The sequence below is a fragment of the Bos javanicus genome, chromosome 6, assembly GCF_032452875.1.
Source record: "Bos javanicus breed banteng chromosome 6, ARS-OSU_banteng_1.0, whole genome shotgun sequence".
Taxonomy (NCBI): domain Eukaryota; kingdom Metazoa; phylum Chordata; class Mammalia; order Artiodactyla; family Bovidae; genus Bos; species Bos javanicus.
In genome coordinates this window covers 98,371,279-98,393,143 of record NC_083873.1, presented here as the reverse complement: position 1 = coordinate 98,393,143, position 21,865 = coordinate 98,371,279, and the positions used below count along the sequence as shown (strand labels likewise).

The window sequence follows — 21,865 nt, the reverse complement described above, 5'->3', positions numbered from 1 at the left end:
TCCAGTATTCTTGCGCTTCCCTTGTGGCTCAGATGGTCGGGAGACCTGGGTTCCATCCCTGGATTGGGAAGATCCCCTGGAGAAGGGAAAGGCTACCCATTCCAGTATTCTGGCCTGGAGAATTCCATGGACTGTAGAGTCCATGGGGGTCTCAAAGAGTCGGACACAGACTCAGCAAATTTCACTTTCAGTGGCTCAGCTGGTGAAGAATCCGCCTACAATTCAGGAGACCCCGGTTTGATCCCCGGGTCGGGAAAATCCCCTGGAGAAGAGAATGGGAACCCACTCCAGTTATTCTTGCCTGGAGAATCCCATGGACAGAGGACAGAGGTTCCTGGTGGGCCCCAGGCTATGGGGCCCCCAAAAATGGGACACGAAGTGACAGGCAAGTGTTCCAAACGCCAGACGAGAGTGAAGCGATGTATGCTCACTGGAGGCTTTAGTTGAAGTCAGAAGCCCCGTGGGCGCCACGGGGAGGACCTAGAAGGAGGAACCACTGGCCTTTTCGCTAACTGACTTCATGCTTCAGGGAGCCAGGTCCGGCGTGCCCAGCGCTCCTCCCCCAGAGCTCCCCGGGCCTCCCGGACGCTTGGCTCTGGGCCACGTCCGCACCCTTCGAACGGGTGTGGGTGATTTCGTAAGTGGACGTGACACAGCCACCGTGGGGGAAAGCGTACCGGGAAGCGGGAGTGAGCCTGGAGGCGGGCGCGGTGGGAGGGGTGAGGGGAGGAGGGAGACAGGGAGGACCGCTGAAAGGACGCCGCGCCCCCGGCGTGAGGAAGTGCACAAGGTCTCGGCGCTGTCTGCGCGAGGCCGGCTGCAGGGGCGGCCAGGTGAGCCGGGGATGCTCGCGTGCAGGAAGCCGGGGCTGCGGCCGCCGCTGCTGCTGCTGCTGCCGCTCCTGGGGCCGCTGGGTCCCTGCTCCCCGGGCACCCCAGCCGCAGCCGCGCCGGCCGACGACGCCGCAGAGCTCGAGTTCTTCACCGAGCGGCCGCTGCACCTGGTGAGTCCCGCGTTCCTGTCCTTCACCATCGACGCCAACCTGGCCACGGACCCGCGCTTCTTCACCTTCCTGGGGTAAGTGCCGGCCTGCGGGTCCCTGGCCTCCTCGCTCCTGATCCCCTGACGTCCACGGCCGGCCCGCCGGCCACTCCTCCTCTCTTTACTCCGGGACCTTCTCACCTTCTGTCTCTCCTTTCTCTCTCTCTGTCTCTCCCCAGCCACCCCCGCTGCTGGGTCCCCCGAACCGCCCTTTTCCGCCTTCATTCATTCAGCAAGTGGTGCCTGAGCGCCAACTGACGGCTAGATATTAGGGGAGACATTGAGAAAAGAAACTTTACAACTGCCCCCAGAAACTTGCAGGCAGGAGGGTACCCACCAAGCGCACCTGGAGGGCTTTGAGCGCTTGAATTTGCTGCCCAGTGTAGGACAAGTAACTCTGTGCCAGGCTCCAGTCTCTTACACGCTGGTAGTGTTGTAGCCACGCGTTCTGAAAAAGAAACTCACTCAGACGGACAATGCAGATAGTGGAGTGCAGTTTATTACACTGGTGGGCCCAAGGCAGAGTCTCCTCTTAGCCAAGGACCCTGACCAGTTTTTCTGAAAACCTTATATACCCTAAGTGTACATGTCCAAACCCACCTCCCCAAATTCCCTGAAACTAGTCTGAACAAAGGAAAAGAAAGATAAAATCAAAGTTAACCCGTCACTCATATGCCTTAAGCCTAGGTAGTTAACAGGGGACAATTATCAATAGGCCTATGGTCATACCCCAATAAGCATAATAGAATTTATGATTCTATTTGGTTGCACAGATAATTAGGGTATTCTTTTAGGCAACAGAGAGTCTAGGTAAGAGCCCTGGGCTCTTCCATCCAGGGGGCCTGGTTTTCCAGTTGGTATGTCTTTTCCATAGATACTGGGCATATAGCTCAAAGTCCACAGTCCAGCCCTAGATGGAGTCCCGCTTTCAAGATGGAGCCTGTTCTGTCTGTTTCCTCCTTCATTCTCCACTCTTGATGCTCTTAACTCATAGTATGAGCATCATTCATAGGGCTATATTGCACCCTGACTCTCCGACCTCTAATTTGGGAGAACGACATCAACCTTTGGGTTACAAAGTTCATGATACATTGTAAAATAAAGGGTCCACAAAGCAGAACTATCAAAGCAAATATAACCATGGTAAATATAGTTTTCCACCAGTCACCCTTCACCCAAGATAGGACCGAAGTCCAAAAAGGAAGATTATCATCAGATGTAACTTTTACCTGACCTTTCATGTCATCTAGGGTGGCTCATATATAGCCAGATGAACTAGGAATATATAGACAACATTCAACTTTAATTAGAGCACAGGTCCCTCTTTGTACTGAAACTATGGTTAATCTCAAGATGATACCAGCAAATCCTTGTACCAGCAGTTGATCATAGAGCTTCACCTCTTTTTCTTCTTTAAGATTATCTTGGTTTCACGGGGATCATCGGGGTCCTTTTGTGTAGTCCGCTCGGTGTCCTCCGGGTCTCGTGGTATGCTCTCTTCACCCTCATGTGGAGGATCCAGGGAGTAGACACCTGCAACTTTAACTGCAGTAGGGCTGCTAAGAACAACAGTATATGGACCCTTCCAATGTCGGGCCAAGGAGTGGTGTTTCCAGTCCTTGACCACACCTGATCCCCAGGCACAAGTTCATGAATCCGTGCCCCAAGGGGGAATGGCACCCTTTCTTATACAAAATTCGTTACCTGATTTATTACCTTACTCAGTTATTCCATCTGCTGTGAAATCTCATCTCCCCTTACATGAGGCAAATTTTTTATTATTTTTATTTTACCTGTTTTATTATGGGAGGGGGCCTCCCATACACAGTTTTGTATGGAGAAGAGCCATGGGACTGTGGGGTCATCCTGAGCCTGAGCAGAGCTATCAGAAACAAGTCCACCCAGAAACAGTCAGTCTCTAAGATCCACTTGGAGAGTGTCTCTTTAAGTGTCCAGTTGGTTCCTTCCACCATCTCAGAACTCTGGGGCCTATATGTTGTATGTAATTTCCACTTGATGTTTAAAGTTTTGCTTACTTGTTATACTAAATCAGCTACAAAAGCCAGGTCACTGTCTGAACCAATGCTGGTAGGAAGTCCAAATCTGGGAACTATTTCCCTAAGCAGGCACCGGGCTACTTCTGATGCTCTTTCAGTCCGGGTAGGAAAAGCTTCTACCCATCCCAAGAAGGTACATATTATGACCAGCAGGTATTGGTAGTGTCGGTGAGGTTTCATTTCAGTGAAGTCCACCTCCAGGTGTTCAAAGGGCAGCGTGCCTTTTACCTGAATCCCTGGAGGTTTCTGTCTGTGCTGAGAGGCAACATTAACCTGTGAGCAGGCGGTGTAGTTCTGAGATTTTGTCCTGCATAGGGAAGAGAGGCAGGGAGCCAAGAAATATTTTCCAATTTGCTCTTCCAGTTTATCACGGCCTAGATGGGTTGCTTGGTGTATTTGGTTTACCAGAGTGGGTGCCAGCTTCTCCAGTACCAATAATTTGCCACTTGGCAATTCCCACCATCCCTTTTCAGTCTTGATGACCCCTTCTGCTTTGGCTAGTTGGTTTTGGGCTTCAGTGTATTTTGGAGAGTCTAGCGTTACCTGAGGTAGCTCTGCCAATATGAGAGCTTTAACAGGGGCTTCTCTTGTCACCCCCAAGCCCTCGGCTGCTTGTTTAGCGGTCTTATCTGTCAGTCTATTCCCTGAGCCCGGCGGGTATCCTCTTTTTGACGTCCTCAGTGGTGTATGACTGCCACCCTTTCTGGTTCCCAGGCAGCATCTAATAGGGTCTTAATTTCTTCCTTATTTTTAATATCTTTTTCACTAGCTGTCAAAGGCCTCTCTCCTTATGCAGAGCCCTGTAGTGAGGCAAAAGCATACCTGGAGTCTGTGTAAATGTTTGTCTTCTTACCTTTTGACAGCTGGAGGGCCTGGATTAGAGCATATAGTTCGGCCTTTGAGCGGACCAGTGTGATGGCAGAGAGCGAGCCTCTACGATGGTTTCTTCCGTGACTACTGCATATCCCGACAGTCATTGTCCTTGTTTCACCAGGCTGGTGCCCTTGGTGTACAGGACCCAGTCTGGGTCCGGGATTGGCTGGTCTCTCAAGTCAGGTCTGCTGGCATATTTCCTTGCAATCATGTGAGGGCCCACCCCCTCCCACAAGAAAGAGAGTGGCCAGATTCAGGGCCTGACAAGGCTCAGTAGTAACATGGGGGTTCTCGCATAACAGTCCCTGGTATTGAGTAAACCGGGATGTTGACAGCCATTTATGGGGGTCGCCTCGCAGGAGAGTGTTGACCTCATGCGGGACTTTTATGAACAAATCTTGACCCAAAGTCAGCTTGGTTGCCTCCCGGACCAGTAAGGCAAATGTAGCAACTGTCCATAAGCACCCCAGCCACCCAGTGGCAACATTGTCCAGCTGATTAGAGATAAGTCACAGGTCTGTCCTGTGTCCCCATAGTCTGGGACAATACTCCCATAGCCACCTTGTCCTTTTAGTCACATAAAGAGTAAACGGCTTAGCGAGGTCTGGCAGGCCCAAGGCGGGTGCTGACTTAATTGTACCGGGTTTGAGTTCTATTACCAGTGGGACTTGTTTTGCAACCCTGGGGTGGGTTGTCTTCCACCCAGACCTCAGGGAATTGTTGAGTTAATTTTCTCTCTAAACTTTTTAGGCCATCCCGTTTCCCTTCCGGGAGATTGTGCAACCTCCATTCAGAGGGGTTACTGAGAGAAGAGTAATAGGTGGTTGAGCCCACTCAAACAGTGGGTCTCTCCTGGGGGAAAAGGTCACTTTTGCCCCCAGTTTAGACAGCAAGTGTCTTCCTAACAAAGGCGCTGGGCATTCAGGGATGTATAAAAATTCATGAGCCACTTGGTGTCCCCCATCTGACATTTTCAGGGTAGGCTAGAGACACAAAGGCTGCATTTATCACCATCTGAGACCCAGCAGCCTCTGGCTGGGTCTATTGGCGTATAACGTCTATAGGGTCGCACAGTCTTTCACAGAACTCAGAGGGTGATTCGTTTTCCCTTTGAATCACTTCAGAGGGTTTTTCGATACTCATGGCTTTTCGGGCCCCCCTCTTGAGACCTTGCAAAATTGTCACCTGATATCTCTCCAAGTGGCCCCTCCCTTTTTCTGTGTTACAATCCCAGTTGGGCCTCTCATGGAGGGGGGGTTGGGGAGTGGGGTCGGGGCTAGTTCTGCCCACCGAGCTGGTTTGCAGTACCCTCAGGTGCCATTTCTCTTAACTACTCTTTGGCCTCAGTTAGGAGCCTGTGTCTTTCCTCAGGGCTGAAAAGGGAGACTAGTAGTTGGATTATGTCACCAGTCGACCTCACAGAGTATGTGGAGGCTGTTAGGCTTCATCTTCACCCCATAGTCTCCTCCAAAACCCTTCTCTAAAATTTTAATCATGCACTCCAATACAGTTGCCTTAGATTCACTTCCCCCCATCTTGTTTACCTTTTCGGACCTTCTTCTACTTTTCCGTTTCGTTCTACAAAGTACTCAGTACCCTATGTACTTTTGATATTTGCACTCAATGACACTTAAATTTCCATTCTGCCTCCTTCCTAATTGGGGTGAGAAGAGCCTTACCTGCCAGATCCCAGAGGGAGAAGGGGGATCGGTGTGTCTTCACCTGCAGGTCAGCACAGCCGAACCAGAACACCACGTGGTCCAAGACTGTTTCTCCCTTAACTTTTAAAGTCCATTCTGTCTTGGTGGGCTTGATCAGGTGCGAATGAAAATACAGATGGGTTAAATATCCCATATCCCAGGCCATCTCCGGAAAAGCCAATTCGTACTCACTTATGTATCCCCCTCCTTCTGGCCTGACAATTCCAAGAGGGTCAAGAATTTCATAGCAGATGGGACACCTCCTTAGGGAGGGCAGAGTATGAGCACACAAAAACCAAGTTTCTTCTCCTAAAAATCCCCTGGCAATTGCTTGGTAATAATTTTCCCCAAGATGGCATGGACACCACCTCCTAAATGACCTTCACAAATTTCCTTTCTAAGCCCTAACACACTCGTCAACCTGTGTACCAAGCAATCGCTGCCACCTGCCTATTCCAGGCCCCTGTGGGTCCGTGCCCCTTCTAATCCCTCCCAGGGGGGTGATCAGGCCCCCTCTTCCACCCTGCCTGGTGGGTTCCTCCTCACCTGAGCGCTCAGTTCTCCTGCTGCCGTCCACTACCTGCTAACATTGAGAAGCAGAATCCTTCCAGAAGGGCTAGGCGCCTTCCCCCTTCTAGAAGATTCGAGCCACAAGGCCACGGAGTAGTCCCCTGAAGAGACAAGTCCATGGGACTTGTCATGGGACTTGTCTCCTCAAAGTGAGGTGTTTCCCAACCCATGCAGCAAATATTGTAGCCACGCGTTCTGGGAAACAAACTCACTCAGAAGGACAATGCAGATAGTGGAGTGCAGTTTATTACACTGGCGGGCCCAAGGCAGAGTCTCCTCTTAGTTAAGGACCCTGACCAGTTTTTCTGAAAACCTTATATACCCTAAGTGTACATGCCAAACCCACCTCCCCAAATTCCCTGAAACTAGTCTGGAGAAGGAAATGGCAACCCACTCCAGTGTTCTTGCCTGGAGAAACCCAGGGACGGGGGAGCCTGGTGGGCTGCCATCTCTGGGGTCACACAGAGTCGGACAAGACTGAAGCGACTTAGCAGCAGCAGCAGCAGCAGTCTGAACAAAGGAAAAGAAAGATAAAATCATTGTAAAATAAAGGGTCCACAAAGCAGAACTATCAAAGCAAATATAACCGTGGTAAATATAGTTTTCCACCAGTCACCCTTTACAATATTGGACAGTTGCTACATTACAGCCATTTATGGGGGTCGCCTCGCAGGAGAGTGTTGACCTCATGCGGGACTTTTATGAACAAATCTTGACCCAAAGTCAGCTTAGTTGCCTCCCGGACCAGTAAGGCAAATGTAGCAACTGTCCATAAGCACCCCAGCCACCCAGTGGCAACATTGTCCAGCTGATTAGAGATAAGTCACAGGTCTGTCCTGTGTCCCCATAGTCTGGGACAATACTCCCATAGCCACCTTGTCCTTTTCAGTCACATAAAGAGTAAATGGCTTAGCAAGGTCTGGCAGACCCAAGGTGGGTGCTGACTTAATTGTACCGGGTTTGAGTTCTATTACCAGTGGGACTTGTTTTGCAAATCTGGGGTGAGTTGTCTTCCACCCAGACCTCAGGGAATTGTTGAGTTAACTTTCTCTCTGGACTGTTTAGCCCGTTAGGTTTCCCTTCCCGGAGATCGTGCAACCTCCATTCATCTTGAGGGGTTACTGAGAGGAAGAGTAATAGGTGGTTGAGCCCACTTGAACTGTGGGTCTTTCGTGGGAGGAAAGGTCACTTGTGCCCCCAATTTAGACAGCAATTCTCTTCCTAACAAAGGCACTGAGCATTCAGGGATGTATAAAAATTCATGAGCCACTTGGTGTCCCCCATCTGACATTTTCAGGGTAGGCTAGAGACACAAAGGCTGCATTTATCACCATCTGAGACCCAGCAGCCTCTGGCTGGGTCTGTTGGCGTATAAAGTCTATAAGGTGGCATAGTCTTTCGCAGAACTCAGAGGGTAATTCGCTTTCCTTTCCTTTGAATCACTTCGGAGGGTTTTGCGATACTCATAGTTTTTCAGGCCCCCCTCTTGAGACCTTGTAAAATAGTCACCCAATATCTCTCCAAGTGGCCCCTCCTTTTTTCTGTGTTACAGTCCCAATTGGGCCTCTCATCGAGAGTGGCTAATTCTGCCCACCGCTGCGGGTATGCAGTACCCTCAGGTGCCATTTCTCTTAACCATTTTTTGGCCTCAGTTAGGATCCTGTGTCTTTAAAAAAAAAAAAAAAAGGATCCTGTGTCTTTCCTCAGTGCTGAGAAGGGAAACTAGTAGTTGGATTATGTCATCCTATGCAGGGAGGTGGGTTCGAAAAATAGTCTCCATTAGCCTAATCGTGGCTTGTGGCTCCCCCGAGTACGGTGGAGCGTGTCTCTGCCAGTTTAATATATCCGCAGAGGAAAATGGCTGGTAATACTAGGTTACAGGGGGCTGATGGTAGTGCCTCTTTAGTCCTGAACTGGAGGCTGTTGTAGCTCTCTGAGGGGCATCTGTAGTGGGGTTCTTTCCCCCTGTTCCTTGGCAGAGCACAGCCTCTGTCTAATTGCTGTGTTTTCTTCCCCCTTCCCATCAGTACTCACCGGGAGAGGTGGATACAGTCTAGGAGCTCCAGCTGAGGTGGAATTCTGGGGGCATTGACCAGAGGTCTCCATTGCTGGGATTGGAGCCTGCCAAAACGGCGGCCCTATGAACTCCGGGAGAGCGGGTGCAAGAGCAGTGGCTGCTGCAGGAACTTCAGCTGGCCCTGGATTGGGGAGTGAGGCAGCCTCCGGTCCTTGTGGAGCGCTGGGAGGCAGGCCCATCATTATCCAGTATGGGGGAGGGGTCAGGTCGTCCATGTTCAAATCCTGTAGAATTTCCTTTTTTATCATGAGTGAATTTTTGTGCCATTAATATTTTTCCCTTTCCCTTCTGGATACAGAACCTTGTCCAAGTAGAAAGGTCTTGAGCTAACCCTAGCCATGAGTCAATATATGGATATTGATCCGGGTGTCCTGGCTCTCCTGTGACTACTGTATAGACTGCATCCACTATTTTTAAGTTCATGGTGTCCTCTGGCGGCCATCCTACTCCCATAGGGGCCATTCGACCTCACAGAGTATGTGGAGGCGGTTAGGCTTCATCTTCACCCCATAGTCTCTTCCAAAACCCTTCTTTAAAATTTTAATCATGCACTCCAATACGGTTGCCTTAGGTTCACTTCCTCCCATCTTGCTTATCTTCTAGGACCTTCTTCTACTTTTCCTTTTTGTTCTGTCTACGAAGTTCTCAGTACCCTATGTACTTCTGATATTTCCACTCAATGACACTTAAATTTCCATTCTGCCTCCTTCCTAATTGGGGTGAGAAGAGCCTTACCTGCCAGATCCCAGAGGGAGAAGGGGGATCGGTGTGTCTTCACCTGCAGGTCAACACAGCCAAACCAGAACACCACGTGGTCCAAGACTGTTTCTCCCTTAACTTTTAAAGTCCATTCTGTCTTGGTGGGCTTGATCAGGTGCGAATGAAAATACAGATGGGTTAAATATCCCATGTCTCAGGCCGTCTCTGGAAAAGCCAATTCGTACTCCCTTATATATCCCCCTCCTTCTAGCCTGACAATTCTGAGGGGTCAAGAATTTCAGATGGGACACCTCCTTGGGGAGGGCAGAGTACGAGCACACAAAACCAAGTTTCTTCTCCTAAAAATCCCCTGGCAATTGCTTGGTAATAATTTCCCCCAAGATGGCGTGGACACCACCTCCTAAATGACCTTCACAAATTTCCTTTCTAAGCCCTAACACGCTCGTCAACCTGTGTACCAAGCAATCGCTGCCACCTGCCTATTCCAGGCCCCTGTGGGTCCATGCCCCTTCTAATCCCTCCTGGGGAGGGGCGGTGATCAGGCCCCCTCTTCCACCCTGCCAGGTGGGTTCCTCCTCACCTGAGCGCTCAGTTCTCCTGCTGCTGTCCACTACCTGCTAACATGAAAGGTCCGGGCATTGAGAAGCAGAATCCTTCCAGAAGGGCGAGGCGCCTTCCCCCCTCTAGAAGATTCGAGCTGCAAGGCCGAGGAGTAGTCCCAAATGGGACTTGTCTCCTCAAAGTGAGGAGTTTCCCAGCCCATGCAGCAAATGTTGTAGCCACGCGTTCTGGGAAACAAACTCACTCAGAAGGACAATGCAGATAGTGGAGTGCAGTTTATTACACCGGCGGGCCCCAGGCGGAGTCTCCTCTTAACCAAGGACCCTGACCAGTTTTTCTGAAAACCTTATATACCCTAAGTGTACATGCCAAACCCACCTCCCCAAATTCCCTGAAACTAGTCTGAACAAAGAAAAAGAAAGATAAAATCAAAGTTAACCCGTCATTCATATGCCTTAAGCCTAGGAAGTTAACAGGGGGCAATTAGGCCTGTGGTCATACCCCAATAAGCATAATAGAATTTATGATTCTATTTGGCTACACAGATAATTAGAGTATTCTTTTAGGCAATGTAGAGTCTAGATACGAGCCCCGGGGCTCTTCTATCCAAGGGGCCTGGTTTTCCAGTTGGTATGTCGCTTCCATAGATACTGGGCACATGGCTCAAAGTCCACAGTCCGGCCCAAGATGAAGTCCTGCTTTCAAGATGGAGCCTGTTCTGTCTGTTTCCTGCTTCAGTAGGATGGTTAAAGAAAGAAGGAGGAGGTGGAAAAGGTCATCAAGGAGAAAAAGCTTACTTATTATCCTATAATAAAACTTTTATTTTTTTAATGTTTATTTATTTGGCTGCATAAGCACACAGGATTTTTAGTTGCTGCATGTGGGGGTCCAGCTCCCAGACCAAGGATGGAACACCAGCCCCTTACATTGTGAGTGAGTCTACCCCTTCCATTGTCTCAGCCACTGGATCATCAGGAAAGTCCCAATAAAACTTTTAAAGGGTAGTTTTAGGTTCACAGCAAAATCGTGCCCTAGGTAAAGAAATTTCCCGTAATACAGTCATTTAAAATTTTTTAATGTTACATCAGTGATACCTGGGAGATTATTATAGTGACGTACAGAGCCTTAACAAAAAGCTCTCTCTCCAAGATAAGGCTGCAAAATGTGGCATTGCTTTATCAGCTGGAACTTTTTTCTCCTTTGAGGAAGACTGAGCCTGGTGTAGGCAGGTTCCCTGACCCCTGCCGGTGAGTGTAGGCTGATCCTGAGATAGGGCACTGCCAGACCCAGGTCATCTAGGCCATTCATCTGGGTCATGTGAGCCTCCAGAAAATGCCACACCTTTCACCCAACTCAAAACAACTGGGTGTCCTGCCATTACCAAACACCTACAGTCTGGCCTTCTGTTGTCATTGCTAATTCTAGTTATTTACTATGCAAATAGGGCTCAGAGGTAAAGAATCTGCCTGCAGTGCAGGAGACCTGGTTGATCCCTAGGTCAGCAAGATCCCTAGGGAAGGGAATAGCTACCCACTCCAGTATTCTTGCCTGGGTAATTCCATGGACAGAGGAGCCCGGAAGGCTACAGTCCATGGGGTCGCACAGAGTCAGACACGACTGAGTGACTAAGCAGCAGCAGCAGCAGCAGCAGCACTGTGCAAATAAAAGCACATAGCCTAATGGTCGCACGACTGACACTGAGAGGAGCCTTGATTCCCAACTCTGTCAAAAATGGGTGGCTTGGTTTTTACAGGTTGCTTGGCAACTTCAACTTTAGAGTGGAACTTCTAAAACCTTCTTGTAGGATTGTGATGAGCATTTGATGAGATAATAAATAAGTACTTAGCATAATGTTTGACAGTGCTCAAATTTTAATTGCTTCTTTTGTTTTTTGTTTAATTGCTTTTTTGTTAATTGCTTCCTAGAAATTGATGAATATTTGCTAACCATTCATCAGTTCTCTGTGGATTTCTTTCGATGGTCATTAACCTCTATCAAGAATTTCCTGGTGGGAAGGAGTTCCCACTTTGAGCCCTTCCCCTTACTCATAGTGAGCTGATACTGGGCAGCCCCCAGTGCTGGTTGAGAGAAAGATTACTCTGGAGAAACACTGGGCTACAGGGCTCCATATGTGAGGACCCCAGGCCTAGAAGGGATGTGAGGAGTGGGGATGGGAGGATGTGATAGGGGAAGAGAGAATGGGAGGTGCCTTACTGCAAACAGAAAGACTAATAACCATTTACTGAAATGTGAGAACTTAAGTCCTTTTCTGCTATTGTGGCCAGCATATACCCTACCCCTCCCCTCCCCAAAGAAGAGCATTTGAGGATCCCTTCCTGGGGAAACAAGTCCAAAAAACCCCTGAAGTATGACTTTTGGGGTTCGGGTCTGATCACCCTGCAATCAAGCTAACCAACTCACAAGCAATACCCCCCCACACACACACACGCCCTCGCCCCAGTCCCAGTCCCAAACACAACTTCCATCCTGTGATTTAGTGAATGGGATACCCTCTCCTCTTCTTAAATGCATCTCTTAATTTCTCATAGCACTCTTTCTTTCCCCACTGGTTTCCACCTTTTTGTTAAAGGCTGGAGGATAATGAAAACCAAAACAGTATAGAGTGCAATTAATAAAACTGTTTGCTTACAAAACACAGAGTATTGTTGTTCCCAAGGGCTCCAGGGCTGGCTCCCGTATGAGCTCCTACTCATCTTCCATGTCTACTCCCAGAGGCATCTGCAGGAATATCCATGCAATTCTCATCTGAGACCTTAAAGACCCCAGCTCAGGAGACATAAGCTCCTTCCCCTTCTCACCTAGGACAGAGCTTCTGAGTCAGAGCTTCTGGCAGGTCCATCTCCCCAGGAGGGTTGGCACAGTGCCCAAAGTGAACTTGTCATCTCAAAAAAACAAAATATTTAGCTTCCATCTCAGAAAACAACCCAGGGCTTATCTGTCACAGGAGCAGAGAGTCACGTGGGCATTTTTGTATTTCATTTCCTCAAAAGTTAACTGCTTGGATGAAGAGCTGAGCAGATAAAAGCTGAAATACTAAGAAGGACAGTATTATAAAAATAGCTGACACTCATTGCGCCGTCATCACAGGCCAGTCCCTGTTCTAAGCATCTCCTGGGTATTAGCTCATTTAGTCCTTGCTACAAAACTCTAAGGTCAGGACTATTATTATCCTCATTTTTAAAATGAAGAGGTTGAACCTTAGGGAGATTCAACAGCTTGCCCATGGTCAGCCAGCTATGAGATGAAGGAGCAGAATTTGAAACCAGATTCTAATTGCACAGACACGAGGACACAAAAAGAAAGTAAAGCACTTTATATTTTTTTAAAGGCAGCAGAGGAGGGATGGGAGAAAAAGATCGTCTGGAAACAAACTGAGATAACTGATGGAAGGAATTGAGAATAGGAAACTCAAGGCCCATACCTCGATGGTACTTCAAAAAAGACCTCAGCAAATTCAGTCAGATGATTCTGGTTCCAGTTTCCCATAATGGCAAACAGATGTGTTTTGGGGTTTGTTTGTTTGTTTGTTTCCCACATTTGCAATTAGAGAACATGGAGTACATAGAACTTCAATGACAGTGAAAGAACAATCTAGAATCAGAAAGGAGCATCTTTTCAGTGTGTCCTCTTCCCGGAGGAAACTCATCAACAACCCAGGCAAAAACTTCCTAAGCCCGAAGATCTGGTTCTCAAAGACGGGAGGACAGAGACCAGCACAACTCAATGGAAATAGAATGTGGGCCTCATGTGCAAGCCTCGTAATATAATTTAAAGTTCTCTAGTTCAGTTGAGTTCAGTTCAGTTGCTCAGTCGTGTCTGACTCTGCAACCCCATGAATTGCAGCACACCAGGCCTCCCTGTTTATTACCAACTCCCGGAGTTCACCCAAACTTATGTCCATCAAGTCGGTGATGCCATCCAGCCATTTCATCCTCTGTTGTCCCCTTCTCCTCCTGCCCTCAATCCCTCCCAGCATCAGGGTCTTCTCCAATGAATCAAATCTTCACATGAGGTGGCCAAAGTATTGGAATTTCTTCTAGTAGCCATACTTAAAAAAGGTAAAAAGAAACAGGAAGAACTTATTTTAATATTGTATTTTGCTTAATACAAAAGTATCCAAATTATTATCATTCAACATACAATCAATACAAAATATTAATGAGATATTTTACACTGATTTTTGAACCAAGTCTTCAAAGAAATCTGGTGTATATTTTATATTCACAGCATGTCTCAGTTCAGACTAGCGACATTTCAAGAGTTACTGCATGTGGTTACCATCTTGGCAATGCAGCCACATTTCAATCAAGACACATATTAAGCACAGTTCACTAATTCAAGATAAAAATTAAAGTGCTGAGCCAGTGGTAGAAATCAGGAATGCTACAGAGAAAAAAACAGTGGTGCAATACAGTGACTATGCAGTAAAAATGCAGCTGTGTTTGCTTTTCAAAAGGATTTGAACTTTGGTTCCAGTGGTTAAGACTCCAAGCTCCCAATGCAGGGGGCCCAGGTTCCATCACTGATCAGGGAACTAGATCCCACATGCTTCATGGCATGACCAAAGAAATAAAACTGGTTTGCTTATTTTATTTCAGCAAAATACATCTCCTTTTGCCAATTTGACAAATACTTATTATTTGTAACTTTCAATAATCAGGTTCCTTTGTCTTCATTGACAAAGTTGCTTTTCATCTTGGGAAAAGCACTTATCAGCAATGCCAAATGCATGTTTGGACAACTGATGTTTGCTTCCCTTATGGCTCAGACAGTAAAGAATCCACTGCAATGCAGGAGACTTGGGTTCCATCCCTGGGTTGGGAAGATCCCCTGGAGAAGGGAATGGCAACCCACTCTATTATTCTTGCCTGGAGAATTCCATGGACAGAGGAGCCTGGCAGGTTCGAGTCCACTGAGTCGCCAAGAGTCGGACACGACTGAGCGACTAACACTTCTGTGTGCCTGCTGCTGAAAGAAAGAACCACAGCCAGCAAAACAACTGAGGGCAATCACAAGCCATAGGCTCATATGTTTTGACCCCTGAGACTCCCCTCTGGTTGAACAGTGCTCACTAAGCTCCCTTCCCTCCCAAACTATTCACCGTGCAGCCTGGAGCCCGTGCATGGTAACCCTGCTCCATCCTCCTTGGAGAAAATTCCTGCTTCTTCTTTCAGTTCAGTCGCTCAGTTGCATCCAACTCCTTGTGACCCCATGAATTGCAGCACGCCAGGCCTCCTTGTCCATCACCATCTCCCGGAGTTCACTCAAACTCATGTCCATCGAGTCGGTGATGCCATCCAGCCATCTCATCCTCTGTCGTCCCCTTCTCCTCCTGCCCCCAACCCCTCCCAGCATCAGAGTGTTTTCCAATGAGTCAACTCTTTGCATGAGGTGCCAAAGTACTGGAGTTTCAGCTTTAGTATCATTCCTTCCAAAGTACACCCAGGGCTGATCGCCTTTACAATGGACTGGTTGGATCTCCTTGCAGTCCAAGGGACTCTCAAGAGTCTTCTCCAACACCACAGTTCAAAAGCATCAATTCTTCAGCACTCAGCTTTCTTCACAGTCCAACTCTTGCATCCATACATGACCACTGGAAAAACCATAGCCTTGACTAGATGGACCTTTGTTGGCAAAGTAATGTCTCTGCTTTTCAATGTTCTATCTAGGTTGGTCATATGAGCTCTTCTCTGAAGACCCAAGTGGAGACATAGATGCCACTTCTCCTCTGAAGTAGCCCTCCGGAGTAGAAGCTGTGCCTTGTCCAACACTGCAGCCCCTTCCCATTACTGGCTTATTAATACACATGACTATTCATGATTAGATAATATTTTCCATCTCCAGACTTTATGGCCACCTTATAGATTCCCAAGAGGGAAAATATAGCTAGACTAAGCTAGGTTTGGGTTTTAGCAAGAAGAAAAATGAGACAGGAGTTTGGGGGTGTTATCATAAGAATGACTCATGGAATAAACCAAGAGGCCTAAATCAGATACGGAAGGAATAGAAAAAGAAAGAGGCTGTTCAGTAGAGGTACTTAAAAAAATAGTTGTACTGGGATCCACAGACTCAAAAAAACCTAAGAGAGTGAGGAGTTTAGTCCAAGAATAGAAGTTTTAAGAGTTCAGATGTCAAAGGTTCTTAGTGATGGATCGAAAAGAGTCGGACATGACTGAGTGACGAACACACACATTTTAACCATGGGGCTTCCCTGGTGGCTCAGAAGTAAAGAATCCGCTTGCCAATGCAGGAGACGTGGGTTTGATCCCTGGGTTGGGAAGATCCCCTGGAGAAGGAAATGGCAACCCACTCCAGTATTCTTTCCTGGGAAATCCCATGGACAGAAGAGCCTTTGGGGCTACAGTCCATAGAGTCGAAAAAGAGTCAGACACAACTTAGGGACTAAACAACACTTTTAACCATGTTTAACTGCACAGTTCAGTGGCAGTAAGTATATTCACAAGGTTGCGCCACTCTCCCCGTCATCCATCTCCTGAATTTTCCACCTTCCTACACTGAAACTCTGTCCCCATTAAACACTAACTCCCCATCTACCTGACCCCCTTGGCCCCTGGAATCTACCAATATACTTTCTATGATTTTGACTATTCTAGGTACTTTGTCTAAGCGGATTCAAACAGTATTTGTCTGCACCTAATGTATCAGTTCAGTTCAGTTCAGTTCAGTCGCTCGGTCGTGTCCGACTCTTTGCAACCCCAAGAATTGCAGCACGCCTGGCGTCCCCATCCATCACCAACTCCCGGAGTTCACTCAGACTCCCGTCCATCGAGTCAGCGATGCCATTCAGCCATCTCATCCTCTGTCGTCCCCTTCTCCTCTTGCCCCCAATCCCTCCCAGCATCAGAGTCTTTTCCAATGAGTCAACTCTTCACATGAGGTGGCCAAAGTACTGGAGTTTCAGCTTTAGCATCATTCCTTCCAAAGAAATCCCAGGGCTGATCTCCTTCAGAATGGACTGGTTGGATCTCCTTGCAGTCCAAGGGACTCTCAAAAGTCTTCTCCAACACCACAGTTCAAAACCATCAATTCTTTGGTGCTCAGCTTTCTTCACAGTCCAACTCTCACATCCATACATGACCACTGGAAAAACCATAGCCTTGACTAGATGAACCTTGGTTGGCAAAGCAATGTCTCTGCTTTTGAATATGCTGTCTAGGTTGGTCATAACTTTCCTTCCAAGGAGTAAGCGTCTTTTAATTTCATGGCTGCAGTTATCATCTGCAGTTTTGGAGCCCAAAAAAATAAAGTCTGACACTGTTTCCACTGTTTCCTCATCTATTTCCCATGAAGTGATGGGACCAGATGCCATGATCTTTGTTTTCTGAATGTTGAGCTTTAAGCCAACTTTTTCACTCTCCTCTTTCACTTTCATCAAGAGGCTTTTGAGTTCCTCTTCACTTTCTGCCATAAGGGTGGTGTCATCTGCATATCTGAGGTTATTGATATAGTGGAATGCATTTTTTAAGTTTCATTTAATATAAGATCCATGGAATTTATACAGTCCATGGAATTCTCCAGGGCAGAATACTGGAATGGGTAGCCATTCGCTTCTCCAGGGGATCTTCCCAACCCAGGGATCAAACCCAGGTCTCCCGCATTGCAAGTGGATTCTACCACCTAAGCTACCAGGGAAGCCCAATATATGCTCACTGACCTTCATTTACTGAGAAATCCAATAAATACCTTTCAATCCTTGTCTTACTTGTCTCTACTATGGGTTGAATGTCTGGATGGCCCCCCTACAGTTCCTATGTTGAAGTCCTCATCCCTGGTACTCAGTCTGTGACCTTATTTGGAAATAATGTCATTGCAGACACAATTGGGCTTCCCAGGTGGTGTGGTGGTAAAGAACCCACCTGCCAACATAGGAGACCTGGGTTGGATCCCTGGGTCTGGACAATCCCCTGGAGTAGGAAATGGCTACCCATTCCAGTATTCTTGCCTGGAGAATTCCATGGACAGAGGAGTCTGGTAAGGTCTCAAAGAGTCAGTCACAACCGAAGCAATTAAGCATGCACACACACAGACACAATTAGTTAAGAACTGGTCATACTGGAATGGAGTAGGGCCCCATTCAGTATGACTGATGACCTTATAAAAAGGCAGGATTTGGAAACAGACACACACACACAGAGAACACCACGTGTACTTGGAGCTGTACTGCTCTGAGAAGCTTTCAGAAGCTGAAAGAAAGGCCTGCAGTAGATCCTCCCCCAGCACCTGCAGGGGGAGCATGGCCTTGCCAACATCTTGATTTCAGACTTCTTGCCTCCAGAGCTCTAAGATGACACAGGTCCATTGTTTAAGCCACCCAGTTTGTGGTGTTTTGCGACTACAGCCCTAGCAAACCAATTCAGTCTCCTAGAAGCATTTGGCCAGAGTGACAACTGAAACACTTTCTCATCCCTTCAGATTGGTGTCACGGCCATGTCTGGCGGTTTCCCCCACCACTCTAAGGTTCTTCACCACCTCTTCCTCGAGCTTGTCTCAGTGGTGCTGTTCCCTAGGCTTCTGACCTAGGCCCTCACCTTCTTTTTTATTATATTTATTTATTTATTTGGCTGTGCCGGGTCTTAGTTGCAGCATGCAGTATCTTTAGCTGTGGCATGCACACTCTTCAGGGTTGAACCCGGGCGCCCTGCATTGGGAGCACAGAGTCTTAGCCACTGGACACCAGGGAAATCCCGAGACCTTCTTTTTTCACTTTACATAATCTCCTGAGTGGTTTCATCTCATCACTTGAATTACTGTTCAGGCAGTGGTGTGTCAAGCAATGTTTCACAACTGGCTCTCTGAGGGGAGAGGAGACTGATTTATGGGGTTTTTTTTTTCTGATTTCTGTAGTCTAAACACCCCCTCCATGGCTGATTTCAAACTGCCAACAGTTAAACACTGGTTCTCAAAACATAAAAGTTGGCTCTCACAAGCTGGTACCAGCCAGTGCAGGGTGGCTCCCACACACCTCCGCTTTTGTGTCAGAGATAAGCAACTTATTTTTACACATACAGTAAAATAAAAATACCTGCAGACATTTCTTTCCACTAACGAACTGTTCCAGAAACGCGATACCTGCCAGAGCTTTCGCGTGTTCTTTGGTTATTTCCATGTCATTGTGGTGGTGGTGGTGATTATTTTCCTCCTTTCTTTTTTCCGTGTGTGACAGAAATACCGTACCTTTGTTCAGTTTTGTTTTTAGGACAAGCTCGCAGGTGTTTTAAATCTGGCTTTTGTCAGAGAGCATCAATATTGTTTCTCAAAACAAGAAAAGATTCCATTGCAAAGGAGACAGACAAAAAGGTCCTTGATACAATACTCTGAAACATGTGATTTCGTTTACTTGGCAGAAGTCATAGCACTGGGTTTTAATTTTGTTCAGGAAACAGTCTATGTCTGACCCCTCATGCCCTGTTGTCAGGCTGGACTCGACTCTTCATGCACTTGGGCATGCTTGCTGAGTCGCTTCAGTTGTGTCCGACTCATTGCAACCCTATGGCTGTAGCCCACCAGGCTCCTCAGTCTATGGGATTCCCCAGGCAAGAATACAAACCTTTATTAAGCACCAGCTGTGTGCCAGGTACTTGTCTAGGTTTCATCTGGGCGCTGAGGAGATTCTGATGATCCAGACAGAGTCCCTCCTTTCACAGAGCTTAGCTGGAGATGGGGGTGGGATAGATACTAAACCAAGGAAATGCAATAGAAAGCTAATTTCAGAGACTGCTGGATGCTCAGAAGAAAACAAAGGCAGGGTAATGTGGTTGAGAGTGACCTGAGGGGGTACAGCCACCACCTCCGGGAGCCAGGCTGTGGTGCTCCGACTTCAGAGGCAGGCAGTACACAGACGCCTGCCTTGAGACCCGACAGCTCCTGCTGGTACTCGTGTTCCCTTCATTTCCCAGAGAGCGCCATTTCAATTGCTCTCCCATCTCAATTGCTTACAGACATCAGCCCCACAAATCTAAAAGAACTTCCTCTGTCACCACACACAACCAAAATGGAAATCAAGGACCAGTATCAGTGCCTGGCCAAAAAGCAGTGGGACGGGGCCAGCCCGAAGTGACTTTGCAGAAGTTCCTTGTATCAGGTTTAGGGCTGCAACTCTACCCGTGGGCTAGGGGTTCACTAATTCACACCAATGGTTCACATTAGTGGAACCACACTAGCCAAAGCACCAAAGATAAGCACGGGAGAACTGATGCTTTTGGTGCTGGAAAAGACTCTTCAGAGTCCTTTGGACTGCAAGGAGATCCAACCAGTCAATCCTAAAGGAAATTAGTCCTGAATATTCATTGGAAGGACTGATGCTGAAGCTGAAGCTCCAAAACTTTGGCTACCTGATGCAAAGAGGTGACTGATTGGAAACGACCCTGATGCTGGGAAAGATTGAAGGCAGGAGGAGAAGGGGACGACAGAGGATGAATGGTTGGATGGAATCACTGACTTCATGGACCTGAGTTAGAACAAACTCCAAGAGATAGTGAAGGACAAAGAAGCCTGGTATGCTGCAATCCATGACGTTGCAGAGTTGGACATGACTGAGTGAACAACCACAAAAGGGTAACCACACTAGTGGTTCACACTAAGCATTCACTGACTTTTAGACTGAGGACTCACCTCCACTTTATGTGTCTTCTGAGCTCCAAACACACATGGCCAGGGGCCTGATGGAAATGGTTATTGGTGCACCACTGGTATCTTGCGACACTGAGCCCCATGCCTGCCTTCATCCCTGTCTCCAGTCTAATGCCTATTTATTTTTCATCTCATCAAATGATATTACCATCTTCCAAGATGCTTCCCAGGAGTAATCTTGGATTCTTCTCCAACATTCCATTAAATACTCAAGCTAGTATTTCTGGGTTTCCCAGGTAGCTCAGTGGTAAAGAATCTGCCTGCCAATGCATGAGGTGCAGTTTCAATTCCTGGGTGGGGAAGATCCCCCAGAGGAGGAAATGGCAACCCACTCCAGTATTGTTGCTGGGAAAATTCCATGGACAGAGGAGCTTGGTGGACTATAGTCTGTGGGGTTACAGGGTCAGACATGACTGAGCATGCATGCACACTAGTATTTCTATCTCCACTTGTGTCTTGAATTTATTCACCTCGCTTCATCCCTACTTTTGTTACCTGACCTCAGTCCATCACTTTTTTTCAATATTAACATGACCACAGTCTTGGTCCTTCTATTCAGTGATTTACACTGCAGCCTGGGATTCTTTTCTAAAACAAAAGTCTGGTGCAGTCATTTCGTTGCTTTAAATCCTCCCATGGCCGCCATCTTATAAACCAGAACTCCTTCCAGGACATGGCAGCTCACCAGCCATCCATGATATGGTCCTGCCTGCCTCACCAGTCTATCCTCTCCCACACCTCCCTGCCCCCAGTCTCTAGGCTCAAGCCACACCTTAAGCATCTTAAAAGAACTTGAAGTATTTTTGAGGGTCCCTGAACCTACAGTGGGTCCTGGCACAAGGAGATGAAGCACAGAGTGAAATTTGTTCAGGGATGTTATCAGTGAGGAATTGATTGAAATCCCCAGCAGCACCAGAGAACTCAGGGAATGGTGGCATCTGCCAGGAAATCCTCAGAACCTCTTGAAAACAAATGGGAATGTTAGCTCGGACCAAGTAAGGATTCAGAAGAAAGTCGTTTCCACTTTGCTACGAACCCAAATGAAGCTAAACTGTAGGAAGGGGGAACAGGATGTCAAGAAATATTGGCAATTAGTTCTCTGGCATGATTTTCCAATTTGAAACAAACCCACATATAAACTAATTAACTGGGCCATTTTGTGAACACACAACATCAGGCCCATGTGTTTTAAGAGCTTTCCAGAGAGCATGGTGGCCAGGATCCCATATGTGAGGCTTCAGAAATACATGGAAGCTTGTTCCTGTTACCTGCGTCTTCTGTTTTCTTAGTATTGTTCACTAAGTATTCATGACATCTTCATCTTTCTGAGAGAATGGATTATAAATCATTTGAATTAGGTTCTATAACATTCTGTACTATTCTGAGCACCTAACAGGAGGATTTTTGGCTTGATGACGTATGCCTTTAGAATTGCTTGAATAGGAAGTGTCCTTGGTGGATAGGAATTAGAATCTTACACCATTCTAAGTCATTTGACTTATACTGAAAAGGATAGTTTTCCTTGGGGTGGAGGTGGAGGTTGGTGAGGGAGAGGAAAAGGACTTGTAAGTCATTTATTAACTTCTCTGGGAACA

General features: G+C 47.3%; 1 protein-coding gene across 1 annotated transcript in view; it reads left to right on the top strand.

Moving 5' to 3' along the window:
* The first annotated feature begins 495 nt into the window (after positions 1–495).
* The window catches only part of HPSE (heparanase), a 50,639-nt gene continuing 29,269 nt past the window's right edge, over positions 496–21,865 (top strand). Inside the window, exon 1 of the mRNA XM_061420665.1 lies at positions 496–1,077. Coding sequence (XP_061276649.1) covers positions 521–1,077 — 557 coding nt within the window. The 5' untranslated portion in view covers positions 496–520. The remainder of the gene's footprint in view (positions 1,078–21,865) is intronic.